The sequence below is a fragment of the Dermochelys coriacea genome, chromosome 10, assembly GCF_009764565.3.
Source record: "Dermochelys coriacea isolate rDerCor1 chromosome 10, rDerCor1.pri.v4, whole genome shotgun sequence".
Taxonomy (NCBI): Eukaryota; Metazoa; Chordata; order Testudines; family Dermochelyidae; genus Dermochelys; species Dermochelys coriacea.
Genome location: NC_050077.1, coordinates 38,643,030 through 38,657,459, shown reverse-complemented (window position 1 = coordinate 38,657,459; position 14,430 = coordinate 38,643,030). Strand labels below are relative to the sequence as shown.

Below are 14,430 nucleotides of genomic sequence, written 5' to 3'. Positions count from 1 at the left end.
GTCAGTACAATAGCTCCTTGTTATATATTTTCACCTTGGTATCTGTCTCCACACGTAAGGTGCTACTCTGCAGCTGCTACAAGTCTTACAAGTTAAAGACTTACACATTGAAAAAAAAATAAACTAACAGAAGCGTGAAAGAGCTAGGAAGAAGAGAATAGTTGGCATCTTATAAGCATTTCTATTAAATTACAAAGATTAAAGTTTAGAGGTAGGGATATGAAAAAAAATACATCTTTGTAACAAGCTCTGGGGCTTTGTGATGCGGTTAACGAGGGCCTGAGAGGTTAACTGGTGTCACCTGTGAGAGGGAGAGCCAGGGTTAGTTAAGAGTGAAGCTCACCTGTGAAGGGCTGGGATTGCAACATAAAGCTAGGAGGCTGAAAGCAGACGGGAGAAGCAGAGAAAGAGGGGTGTAGTCATAACCTGGGAAGTCAACAGAGACAAAGGAAGAAGTCCATGGAGAGAGAGTAAGCCCTGAGATCCTGGAGCAAGGAGTCTGGCAAGAGGCTAGGAGGGGGTGAAGTAGGAACCCAGGGTAAATCCAGAAAAAGGCAAGAAAGAGAGGCTGCGTAGGAAACTCCCCAGGAAAACAGCCGCAGGGATTGGGACTGAGCAGACCTGGACTGCTGGTTATAAGGTCCCTAGGCTGTAGTGGATGGGCCTGGATTTCCCTCACACCACTGGTATAGTGGCACTGAGCCCCAGGCTAGAGTTGAACACTGTCGAGAAAAGGCATTTGGACATTGGTCTCTTGGACTTTGTCACCTCGGAAAGGGTGGTCTAAATGGGGACCTACCTGGAGAGCCAACTTACCAGAAAAAAAAGACTATTGCAGAGTGAACAGAATGGGTCATCCAATGCCCTGAGAGTTACTTCTCCAGACCTAGACATAAGGAGGTGCACTAGCAGTGACCGGGAACCTTGTTACAAGGCTTGTACAAGAGAAAGTTACTCACCTTATGCAATAGCAATGGTTCTTTGACATGTGACTCCCTATGGGTGGCTCCACTGTAGGCATACTTGCGCCCCTAATCAGAGATTTTAGGTAGCAGTGTCAGTTTGGTCTGTACATGCACTCTCCTTTCCACGTGGTCTGCCTCATGACTATCTTGTGCTGCACAGGCAAACTACCCCCAGTTCCTTCTCTACCACAGAGTGCCATATTGAAAACTCCGAAGTAGAGGGGAGGACAATAGGTTATGGAGCACCTATAGAGACAGACATCTCAAAGAACCATTGTTGCTGCACAAGATGAGTAACTTCCTCCTCTTCTTCAAGTAGTGTCTCTACGGGCTAGGTTTCCTCTAAATTGTGTGGCCAGTCGGCCGTCCAGCAAGCTATCAAGTGCTGTGCACTGCAAGTGTCCCTCCGCCCACTGCTGTGCTGCTCCTGTCCTCTGCCTTGGAGCTGCTCCCCGAAGCCTCCTACTTGCTATGCAGAGCAGGGTGGGAAGGGGGGTGCTGATGTCAGTGTGTGCCCCTCCCCCGACCTCTGTACCCAATCTCTGCAGAGCTGGGCTGGGGGGAAGGGAACCTGACAGGGCTCAGGAATGGGATGGAGGGAGCTTGCCGGTGGCTGCTGCTGTGTCTGTTTTGAGTGCAGATCTACTTAAAAGGGCAATGTACAGCAGCTGAATCATATGGCTGAAAAGGAACAGTAGTGCTCAGGATTTTATGGGGGCTCCATTTTGCCATCATCTGAAATTCTGCGCTTTAATTAAAGCAATCCCTGAGTTTCTATCTTTTTCCATTGTGAATATAGTGTAAATTGATGTGTAAACACTAGAATGACCGTAACCTCCACAGAGCTGCCTCTGGTGGAGAAAGGGGGCTGGGTCCTCTGTAGAATAAGAAAAAAAGGGCCCCTTTCAGTGAGGAATGCAGTCTGGGAAATGTATTCTCCCACTCTGGATTCATGTTGCCTGGGGCTGGGGCAATGGCCTGACTTCTCTATCGGCACGCAGCTCCATGTTGGAGCTGACAGACAGGACTCCACATTTAGGGCGTACGGATACTTTAAGTTTTAGTCCCCCGACTAAGAATGGGAGGAAGCCATTCCACTTCTCCCAGAACTCAAGGACATGCTGTACATACATACATACATACATACATACATACATCTTCCTGAATAATGACAGGTTTCAGAGTAGCAGCCGTGTTAGTCTGTATTCGCAAAAAGAAAAGGAGTACTTGTGGCACCTTAGAGACTAACAAATTTATTAGAGCATAAGCTTTCGTGAGCTACAGCTCACTTCATCGGATGCATTTGGTTCCACCAAATGCATCCGATTAAGTGAGCTGTAGCTCACGAAAGCTTATGCTCTAATAAATTTGTTAGTCTTTAAGGTGCCACAAGTACTCCTTTTCATCTTCCTGAATATCATCCTCCTGTGCCCATGTATACACACTGAGACTTTAAGGGAAACCACCATATAGCGTGAGAGTTAGCAGTACTGAATACCTGAAGGATGCCCCACGGCAGCTGTAGTCCACTGGGGAGTCCTGCCAGGCTGTGAACATACTTAAAGGGGCAATGCATATCTGTCTTGCGCATGCATGCACACACACGAGTCTTTCACACTCACCTCCAAACACATACTTGTATTATTGTTGGTGTTACTTCTTGATACTTCCTGCAGTGCACATATAGTCTCTATAATTGTATGCTTTCAAAGTGTTGTTTGAGCTTTTTGACTGGTCTATGCATTTCACAATTTTTATTTCTCTCTTACGCTTAAATTTCATTCTTTGAGTACTCTCTTCAAAGTTCTTTTCAACTTTCCCTTACGGTACTTGTTGACTATCAGTCTCGTGCCAGTATTTAGCCTTAGATGGAGTTTACCACCAGCTTTGGGTTGCATTCCCAAGCAACGTGACTCCAAGAAGACCTGGTCCAGGTGCGCTGGGGGCCACTACCGGACTCACACCATCCACAGGCTGGAGGTCATCTCCCTCAGCCCCAGGATGCGGCAAGAGCTGCTGCCTGGGGGCTGTAACACTCCCTGCCGTGAAGCAGTGAGCCACCTGCCTGCCAGGCTTTCCCAACCAACCCAGAGCTGGATGCAGCGCATCACCTCGGTGGAAATGTGCCCGATGGGGGCCAGGGCCGTCCGAGCGGCGGTCCCCTCTGAACAACCCCCCAGAGAGCGGCGAGGGGGATCCATCATCCCAGGCCGGCCGACGGAACCCGCCAGGTTGAATCCTCTGGGCAGACTGCGTGGACTCAACCCATTTACCTCTTAACGGTTTCACGCCCACTTGAGTTCTTTGTGTAGTGAGTCCTAAAATGCCTAACCTGTCCTGACTGAAGTAATTATCGCTATGGTAACTTTAAAAAAAAATTAGGTTCTTTTGTTTCTACTGGCGGCACACATCCGCACATTACCTCGATAATTTGATGCACATAACAAAAATTATTCCACACACGGATGGAAAAAAATTAGAGGGAACACGGATGCTCCACTGTAGGCGATTTCACAGCAGTATCCCCCCAGGGGGCTGGGTTTCAGAGTGGAGACTGTTATGGCAGAGAATATGGTGGAGCCAAAAGATGAAATGGGAGGCTGAGGCTCTCATGAAACACTGTGCAATCACGGAAGTGTGGGCAGAGGCCCAAATTGCTGCTCTGCAAATTTCGGAGACAGGGACATCTTTAAGGAATGTGTCCGAGGTAGAGATTGATCTCTTGGAGTGTGTACAGACTCCAGAGGGAGGCAACAGGTTGCGCCCCTGATAACAGTGATTAATTCAACCAGAAACCCATTTGGATAATTTTTGAGCCGGTATTGCAGAATCTTTGGAACCTTTCAGCAAATGAAAGGAAGAGCTTAGACTACCTGAAGTCATTAGTCCCGTCCAAGTAAAAAGCTAGTGCTCTTCTAACATCTAGTGTATGCAGAATTGCCTCTGACACTCTGAATCTCAAAATAGCACCCTGGAACCCCCATATTCACCATTGTGATAGGATTAAGATACGTTTTGTACAATGAATGCCTTGTGAAGTATCATTTAAAAAGTCTTGATCTCTCGAACAGTAATATCGTGTTGAATTGTATGTACTATCATTTCATGTGAAGTTATGAAGTATTGCTATAGGTTTGTTACTGAAATAGATTGTGAGGTTGGGAGACGCCCAGAGCTAGCCTTTCAGTGCAACAAAGGGGCAACTGACAAGACAGATTTATATCAGGACCAGCCAGACGTGTGTTGATGGCCCATCAAGAAGAATCCACTCTCCCAGAGACTAGTCAGAGAGGGCACATATGCAATGGGGGCCACCTAAACCCCATGTCACAGCAAGGCTCTTTCTAGCACCTAGAGAGAAAATATAAATGAGGATTGATGACATCACCATTTGGCCTCTCTCCTGCCCCATCTCAACACCTGGAAGATCATTTGGAATACAAAGACTTTGAACTGGGAGATTGGTTCCAGGCTAAGAAGGAAATTCTGCCTGTGAAGTAAGAACTGAAAACTGCCTGAACCATCCAGTGGGAGTGGAAAAACTTCTTGATTCAAATCTTGCTTAGTCCATAGAATTTAGACTGCAAATTTTATTTTTATTTCTTATGTAACCAACTTTGATCTCTATGCCTGCTACTTAAAATCTATTTTTCTATAGTTACTAAATCTGTTTTCAGAGTAGCAGCCGTGTTAGTCTGTATTCACAAAAAGAAAAGGAGTGCTTGTGGCACCTTAGAGACTAACAAATTTATTTGAGCATAAGCTTTCGTGGGCTACAACTCACTTCATCTGTTTTATAATTTATCTAGAACAGTGTGTTTTTGGTTGAAGTGCTTGGGAAATCTCAACTCAGGTTAACAAGGGTTGTTGCAAGTCCACCACCCTTTGTTGGAGTGTAGAACTAATTAATGAGCTTGCACTGTTCAAGAGTCTTGATCAGTGTAAGACTGTATATTTCTGGGGTGCAAGGCTGGGGTGATTTGCTGGTGCCGCTGTATAATTCATGAGTGGTTCTGAGAGCATTCATGCAATTTAGCTGGGTGTATCTCCTCACATGCTATTGTGCTGAGTGATCACAGCACCTGGAGGGGTTTGCTGCTTGTCACGGGCATAGCATTTAGAGACAGACTAGGCTGGAGATTTAAGGGGGCACAGAGGTTCCACAGTTTCAGGTTGTATCCCAGGGATTCTATCACAGCCTCCCTGTTGTCACAATGTGGTTTCAGGGATAAAACAGGAAGAGGGATTTATTGATTCATATGAAAGGGGGAGGCTACTTTAGGGAGAAACTTGGGATGTCAACTCAGTGTTACTTTGACTTTAAAGAATGAATGGTGGGTGTGGCATCATATTTCTCCTATTCATCTTGCTGAGGGCAATTTAAAATGCTTTCTCCTACACCTGTCCATGAAGACAGCAAGTCACCATAGGCTCAAAGGGAAGCCTACTCAAGGCTCTGAGAATTAAAGTAAGATCCCAAGTTGGAGCAGGTGGCCTCACATGCGGAAAGAGATTTCTAAAACCCTTAAGGAATCTACATACACTTAAGGGAACAGAGAAAGACCTTTGACTTTTTGAGGACTAAAATGTAGTCTAAAATGGGGGGGGGGAAGAGGGGAAGAGAGAGGAAGGAAGATGTTTGGTCTATTTGCTTAGAACGACACCAAATTTGGCATAGATTAAATTTCTGCAGGTAAGTACACAGAGTGGTCTATTTTCGGCTGTGTAGTAGCACGTCTTTCACTTTGTCAGAGCATTCTACCTCTAGATCCTGGAACCAAGAAGGAGCCAAACCTGGAGGCAGAGAATCTGCAAGTTGGGGGAAAAGATGATGAGGAATGGGCTGAAGAGGAACCAGAGAACGTAGTGCCATCTGTGCCAGGTAAGGGAACCATACCTAACTTCGTCTTGGTCTACTTCTTTTAAGTGCATCAGAAGCAAGAAGCCTGCTAAACAACCAGTGGGGCCACTGGACGATCGAGGTGCTAAAGGAGCACTAAAGGGGGATAAGGCCATTGCAGAGAAACTAAATTAATTCTTTACATCCGTCTTCATGGCTGAGGATGTGAGGGAGATTTCAAAACCTGAGCCATTCTTTTTTTAGGTGACAGATCTGAGGAATTGTCCCAGATTGAGGTATCATTAGAGGAGGTTTTGGAACAAATTGATAAATTAAACAGCCATAAGTCACCAAGTAGCCGGGGCTCCCCAAAGGGCAAATATGTTGTGAAGCACTTCTGAGTTCAGTTCCTATTCATGGTAGTGATAGGCTGTCAAAACTTCTATTGGCTGTCACATTCTGTATCCCAGGTAGGTAGATGGCTGAGATAGGCACATTGTGTTGGATGCACCTATTCCAAAGTCTGAGTGCTCCTGTGCAGAAGGAGGGAGATCTGGTACCCCCATGGAGATTGATGTAAAACATACAGGCTATATTGTCCTTCATGACTTTCGTGTGGGTGTTCTTGATGAATTGGAGAAAGCGTGCACAAGCATTCCTGACGGCTCTTAACTCCAAAAGATTGATATGGAGGGCTGCTTCTGTAGGAGACCACATGCCCTAAACCTTGTGGTTATGTAGATGGGCTCCCCAGCCTATCATAGAGGCATCCATCATTAGGGTCAGCATCAGTGGCAGTTGTATGAATTGAACACCTGCTCAAATGTTGGATGGGTCTTTCCACCAGTCCAGAGAGTGTCTTACAGTAGAGGGCATTGACAGCAGTTTGCTTAGTCTGTCCTTTTTCAGGAAATAGGCAGACTTGAGCCACATCTTTAGACACCTCATAAACAAACCAGGCGTGTGGAATGACAAAGATGAATGCTGCCTTATGACTGAGCAACTGTAGGCAGGTCCTGGCCAATGTTTGTGGGCTGGCCTAAACTATCTCTATGAGGTTCATAAGGATGGTAAATCTGTGCAGTGGTAGGTATGCTCTCGCTTGCACTACATTGAGTTCAGCTCCAATAAACTCCAATTGCTGCACTGGAGTGAGTGTTGATTTCTGGTTTCGAGCTGTAAGTCCAGTTGTGCAAATGTATGCAAGGTCATCCGAGTGGTGCGTATGGCATTCTCGAATGAGGGGGCCCTGAGGAGGTAGTCATCTATCTATGGGTAGATCATAATGCCCAATGTTCACAGGTGCGCCATGAAGACAGAGAACTTTGGAGAATACCCTGGGTGCGAACGAGTCACCGTACTGATAATGGTCTTGCCCAAAGATAAACTGTAGGAATCTTCTGTGTGATGGTCATATGGAGATGTGGAAGTAGGCATCTTGTAGGTTGAGGGCTGAAAATCAGTCTCCTTGTTTCAGAGCTGGAATAATAGCTGCTAGCATGACCATCTTGAACTTCTGTACCTTCATGTTTAATGTCATTAGATCTAGAATGGGCCTCCAACCTCTCTTCACCTTGGGGAATCAGGAAATGATGAGAGTAAAACCCCTTGTCTCCGACTTCCACTGGGACTGGTTCTATGGCCGTTAGATGAAAGATGTTCCATCTCCTGGCAAAGTAGATTCTCATAAGAAGGGTCCCTGAAGAGGGATGGGGAAGGAGGGTGGGAATGAGGGAGAGACGTGAACGGAATGGCATAACCCTTCAAAATACTCCAAGGCTCATCTGCTGGAAGTGATGCTCTCCCACCTGCTGTGAAAAAGGGACAGGCAATTTCCAAAGGGACGTGACGGGTGCATAGATAACAGCTGATGTTACAAGGCATAGTTGTTTGGGCCCTCGACCAACCCATCAAAAGTGCTTAAAAGAGGGTCTGAGAGGTTGAAGATTGGGGTGCTGACTGTTTCCATGTTTGTACCCTGGGCCTCTTGTGCTGTGATGTTGGGTACTGAGAAGGTCGTGACCTGTGGTGTGGTTGAGAGCAATATCTCCTCTTATCCCACAGTATAGGTTCCCAGGAAGCATAACGTGGCACAGGAATCCTTCAGAATGTGAAGAGAAGTGTCAGTCTTATCAGCGAAGAAGTTGGGCCCTTTGTGCAGGAAATCCTCATCTATAGTCTGTACTACTTTGAGCAACCTGCCTCATTATCACTTCTTTGGAGACCGAGCAGGCTGCTGTATCTGCCATGTCCAATGCTGTCAGTGCAGTTCTGGCCACTAACTGGCCTGCTCTGACAATGGCCTGAAACTGCTCTTTTTGAACCTCCGGTAAATGTTCAGTGAATGCGCTGTTTTCCATAATTAACAAAATCATATTTGGCTATGACAGCTTGGTAATACATGACCTGGAACTGCGATGTCACTGATAAATACACCTTCCTTCCAAGGAGAGCTAGCCTTTTCCAAACTCGATCATATGAGGTTGACTTGGGGTGATGTTGCCTGCAGCATACATTAACTGCATCTACAATGATTAAATTGGGTTGAGGATTTGAAACAAATTCTGCCTCTTTGGGAGGGACATAATATTTTTTGTTGGCTCTCTTGCAGGTTGGGGCGATGGAGGCTGGTGTCTGCCAGATGACTTTAGCAGCATCCAAAAGAGCCTCATTAATTGGGAGGGTAATTCTGGAGGAGGAAGTGTGCAGAATATCCACCAGCTTGTAATGTAGGGGAATTTGCAGCTCATCTGCCACCCACTTAGTAAGATCTTGAAAAGTCTTAAAAATCATCAGCTAGTGATGGAGGGGAAGCATTACAGACTCATCTGGTGAAGATGAGAAGTTTGTTAGAGGGGTAGTCTCCCTTTCAACCCTTTCCTCCTGTCCTTCAAAAGTTTCCTCCTCCTCCAGTTCAGGGGCTCTGGATCCCAAAACTGTCTGGCCGACTCTTACTGGGAGACATTGGACACCCACCAAGAATCCCAATACGGCCATTGGGGATGCCCAAGGAGGTCTGTACCAAAATTGCAGGTTGGCATGAGGGTGAGGAGGACCCTAGTACTGTGACGGCATGCCATGGTGAGAGACCAGGGAAATAACATCCTCTTGGTCACTGTCAGACTCGTCACTGTGCAAAGGTGGTGCTGACCAGGGTGTTGGTAATAAATGGCAAGGTGCCATAGGAGATTCCAGGCGTTAGAATATGCTTGGTACCTGGGTCCTGGTACAGAGTAATGGGGATTGCGGTTCTTCTGTGACCTCCAGGTCTCTAGGGTACTGGAACTCTTGTGGTACCGTTGACTCACTAGGCACTGCATAGGAGTGTCAGTGACTGTTGCTTATGTGTGGAACACTCTAGGGATGGGAGTTTTGCTGCACTGAGTACTGGTGCTTTGCTCAGTGCTACTACCTTAGAAGTGGTGTGGACTTTGTTCTTCTTAGGGGGTGGTACGCTGCCTCAGAGCTTGAGCCCCGGCACCTCTAGACGGTGTGGCTAATCTCATAGCAGAGGCACCTTGATGCTTCTGGGTACTGTGCTTCAGAGCCCTGGTACTGAGGTGGCTGAGCGTGCTGGTGAACCCCTCTGGCTGGCCAAAGACTGTTCGGGGGCTTGGAGCACTTTTTCTCATGCTTTCATGGGAGGAAATCTTCTGATTTTTTGCACGATTCTACCCCCTTGGAAGTTGAACGTTCCAGGGACAATCTGTGTCCTGGAGAAGGTCCGGCACCCAAGTCATCTGGCAGCTGAAATTCACTCTCCTTAGGAGGAGTTTTAACTTCAACTCCTGGTTTTTTCAAGACCTCACCTTGAGCTGCTCACAGAGGGTGCACTTTTATGGGATATGCGCTTCTTCCAGACACTTTAAATAGTAAGAGTGCCTATATGTTACCAGGATTGCTTTCTTGCAGTAGAGAAGTCTCTTGAAACTGGGAGAGCCAGGCATGCCCCCGGGGGGTGGGTCTATCCCCTGCAAAAGTGAGGAATGCAGAAGAAAGTTGGTTCTGCTTCCTTCCCCCCCTTAAAAAAAAAAAAAAAAAGTTAAAAAGTCTAAACTACTAAATGCCTAGGTGGGGGGGAATTCCCCCAGAAAAGGCAGGAAATATGAAATAATTTTTATTTTATTTTATTTTTTTTTTTAAATCTCAATGGGATTAAACCAGGGGTGAGCAAACTTTTTGGCCTGAGGGCCATATCGAGGTGCGAAACTGTATGGAAGGCTGGTAGGGAAGACTGTACCCCCCAAACAGCCTGGCCCCTGCCCCCTATCTAACCCCCCAACCGCTCCTTGTCCCCTGACGACCCCTGCCCCAACCACCCCCAGGATCCCACCTCCTATCTAACCCCCCCGCTCCCTGTCCCCTGACTGCCCTGACCTCTATCCACACTCCCACCCCGACAGGCCCTCCCGGGACCCCACCCCCTATCCAATCATCCTGGTTCCCCGTTCCTCCCCTGCCCCCCCAAACCTCTGCCCTATCCATCCACTCCCTGTTCCCTGACTGCCCCCTGGGACCCCCTGCCCCATATCCAAACCCCCCCCCAGCCCTAGCCCCCTTACCATGCCGCTCAGAGCAGCATGTCTGGAGCTGCGCCACCCGACTGGAGCCAGATGCTTTGCCCTGCAAGAGCACGCAGCCCCGCTGCCCAGAGCACTGCCCGCACAGTGGCATCGCTGCAGGGGAGGGGGAAACAGCAGGGTAGGGGCTGGGGATGAGCCTTCCCAGCCAGGAGCTCAAAGACCGGACAGGATGGTCCCACGGGCCAGATGTGGCCCATGGGCAGTAGTTTGCCCACCTCTAGCTATTAAGGGAAACAAGAGGACTAAAACTACTACTATTTATGCTAATGACACAGAGAAAGAAGAGACAACTGCTCGCTCTGTTCGAGACCAAAGGTGGTCGAGAAGGAACTGGGGGTGGTTTGCACAGTGACAGATAGACTTGAGGCAGACCACAAGGGAGGAAGAACACATGTGTGGGCTGAACAGACACTGCTACCTAAAATCTCTGATTAGGGACTCAGATACACCTACAGTGGAGTACTCATAGGGACATTACTTGAAAAAGAATTTACAGATTTGTCCAGGGCGGCAGCAGTACAAGCTTCCATCCTACTGTCCAACTAACAGTCTCAAGACCATACTTAAAGAATATCTTTAAGTGCAAGTCGCTAGATCAGTCCTCCTCTGCTTCTTTGCTGAGGCTCCCAACCCAAGGGCCAATCATCATGATGGATTTTGTAATGTGAACATCCATCCATGAGCAATTGGACTGAGCCCACTGGGAGGAAGAGGTGGGGGGAGGTGAGCTTCATTTAAAAATCAAATATATTTTTCCTGGGAATTCAGGATAGAAGAGCTGAAGGAAAGGGAGAATACCTCTAGGTTCCATACTAGAGATTTCTTCACTTCACCAGCTCTGATATATTAGCACCTTACCTTTAGTAAACAGGGGGCTAGTGTTCCTTTAATGGAGATTTGTGTGTGTGAGAAAACAGTGAGGTTAGAATAGTGAGGGAATTGCCCTGAACACGGTACACAAAGCAGACTAAGAGTTTTGCTATAAACAGGAAAAGGATACAATGCGCACTTCATGGAGAGCCCACTTCTGTTTCAGGAACTCAATGAGGCTGGATACCTTCCGATGTAACTCCACTATCATTCTGCACAGGAGATAAACAATGTGAGAGAACTGAGAACTCAGTCAGCAGAAACTCAAAGCACAACCTGCTCCCAAAACAGAAACCAAGGAGAGAAATTGGTCTGGCACAGTGTAAACTAGGAGCAGAGACTGCAGCAATGTACACACTATGCAGAGTTATCCTTGCACCTACACCTGTCTTACTGTAACCCCCATGAGAAACAGGAGGCAATTATAATGCACAACACTAACATGTAGGAAACTCATAATAACTTGTGAGTAACCTCAAAATTCTCTCAGATATGTATTGCAGAGGTGACTTGGGCTCTCAGTTTCTCCTGGAGGAAAGAGAAGAGGAGGGGAATGTTAGCTATAACTCTTAGCAAGTAGAACACGAAACTACAATACCAAGCATGGTAGGGAGGATAAAATTTTTGTTTTCTTTCTCCCCTTGTCCTCAAAATGTCTGGCCTCTATCACAGGATAGGAGGATAAATCCTACCCTAAAATACTAACCTCTCCCCCCGGCCACCTTATGGCATTTTGTTATTGTTTCTGAATTTTTCATTGAAGAAATGAAAATTACACTGACCAAGGTCCAGGACTTGTTACACTCAGTCCTGGACTAGTGCTACGAAAGTGCTGGACAGCATTAGTGTGATATCATGAACTCCCAAAAGAACATTGTATATCCCCAGAAATCTAGAAAGCTGCTTTTCATCAGTATGTAGTAATTGCCATGTCCAGAATCACAGAAACCTATCATTTCAACTGCTATTTTGCCCTCCCTCTCAACACACTAAATCCAATACATCTTAACTAGAGCTAGTGCCACAAGCCAATGATCCACCTAGATCCCCTCAACGCTTATTAATGCTTTGTGTATCTATGCTATCTAACTTCAGCAGTTCAGGAGAGAAACTGGTAAAGTCATACGTGAACCAAAATAAGGGGATTTAAAGCAGAATGGTAATCAGAATGACATTTTAAAGTCTGATATCACATGACCCATTAGAGAGGTGGTTCTCAACCAGGGGTATGAATACCCCTGGGGGTATGCAGAGGTCATCCAGGGAGTACATCAACTGATCTAGATATTTGTCTAATTTTACAACAGGCTACAAAAAAAGCACTAGCTTTTTATGTAGCCTGTTGTACAAACTAAAATTTCATACAGACAAAATGAGAAAGTAAGCCATTTTTCAGTAATAGTGTGCTGTGACACTTTCATTTTTATAGGTTTCAGAGTAGCAGCCATGTTAGTCTGTATTCGCAAAAAGAAAAGGAGTACTTGTGGCACCTTAGAGACTAACAAATTTATTAGAGCATAAGCTTTCGTGAGCTACAGCTCACTTCATCTGAAGTGAGCTGTAGCTCACGAAAGCTTATGCTCTAATAAATTTGTTAGTCTCTAAGGTGCCACAAGTACTCCTTTTCTTTTTTCATTTTTATGTCTGATTTTATAAGCAAGTAGTTTTTAAGTGAGGTGAGACTCAGGGATACACAAGACAAACCAGACTCCTGAAAAGTTTGAGAACCACTGCACTAGAGTCAAGCATTTTGGCAGACAAGCACAAATGCTGTCAGGATCAGCAAATTTAAACATGCTGGTCCTGGACTGGTGATTAGAAAGTATTTTGATTTAACTCTTTGCAGCCCTGTTAGCAGATAAAATGCTACAGGCACCAGGAGAGGACAAATCCTCAACTCAGGAGGGAATGAAGTTGGAAAGGTGCCCTGTACCACACGCGTGCATTTTCTCCTTTCATTCTCAACATACAACATCCATCTTGCCCTTGGTTACCTCAGCCGTGGGTTCTGGGCCAGGCTCTGCACCCGAGCCCATGCATGATTATTTCGTGGCTGTAACTCCACAGGGACCCTCAGAGGAAGACGCACTGGCTTCTGATCCTCCTCATCACTAATGCCTAAAGGAAGGAGAGCAAAACAATGGGTCAAAGCGGACACGTGTTCCTGACACGTGCAATTTGGTCAGAAATGTAGCTAGATGTTCAGTCAGATGAATTAAAAACTGTATGTGGGGAAAGCATCGTAAGAGTATTTGGGCAGCTCAAATTCACCAGTGGAGCCCACTTCCTCAGATTACCTCCAGTTCTGATGCACCAATGTTATCTTTGGACACTGCAATTGCACTAGAGCTGACAGGTGATTAAGCAGTGCTATGTCAAAACACAGATGGCTGGGAACTGACAAGTGTAATTGTTCAGATCTTTAAATTGCATTTAATATTGCTCGCTGATGAAAGCGTGCTTTGTATTGAGGTGGAAAGAGTAAAGAAGATCTGAAATGTTCAATACTAAGCAACATACTGCTGTTCATTTGCTGGCACTAGGATGAAGCTAGCCATCCACAAGTACAGAACAGCCTGAGTAAAGGTCTGCTTGTGCCTAATTTTTAAGCCTGAACCAGTTTTGAACTTGACCCAAGACCACCTGATCCAACCATAATAGAGTAATTAACTGATTCTTCCCCACAGGCAGGTGTCAGCAGCGCTGACACCTGCCTGTGGGGTCGGCAGGTTGGCAGCTGCATGCAGTGACTGCATGCCCTACTCCTATCAGTCACTGACCCTGCTGGGCTGTGCACACACACTGCAGAAGTGAGAGGCACTGCAACTCCTTGGCGCACACACTCTGCAGCACACCTAGTACAGCGAGGTGATGGCAGCTGGCAAGAGCGGGACATGCAAGCCACTGCACTGACCCCATGGGTAGGAGGGGGAGAGTCAACCTGACCCTGAGTGGGTCAGGTTGCTTTCTGACCCGACCAATACCCGACATGTAGTCTGGTCCTGTCAGGTTCAAGCTGGGTTGCAGGGCTCTAAGCCTGAGATGCAAAGCAAAGAGGATTTTCTTCAATGTAGCAACTTCCTTTCCAATTTCTCTATTTGCTTGGTACTTTAGCAGCCAGTGTCAGATCTCAAGATCTATAGAAGTGGATTTTTCTCAAAGCTGTATTACT

The 14,430-nt window shown here is 46.4% G+C and overlaps 1 protein-coding gene across 3 annotated transcripts in view; it reads right to left on the bottom strand.

The window, feature by feature from the left end:
- CRAMP1 (cramped chromatin regulator homolog 1) overlaps window positions 1-14,430 on the bottom strand; it is a 135,300-nt gene that overhangs the window by 51,684 nt on the left and 69,186 nt on the right. For all 3 annotated transcript variants that reach the window (XM_043494346.1, XM_038419742.2, XM_038419743.2), the window contains 2 exons: window positions 13,253-13,376; window positions 11,389-11,470 (listed from right to left, as the gene is read on the bottom strand). In XM_043494346.1, coding sequence (XP_043350281.1) covers window positions 11,389-11,470; window positions 13,253-13,376 — 206 coding nt within the window. The remainder of the gene's footprint in view (window positions 1-11,388; window positions 11,471-13,252; window positions 13,377-14,430) is intronic.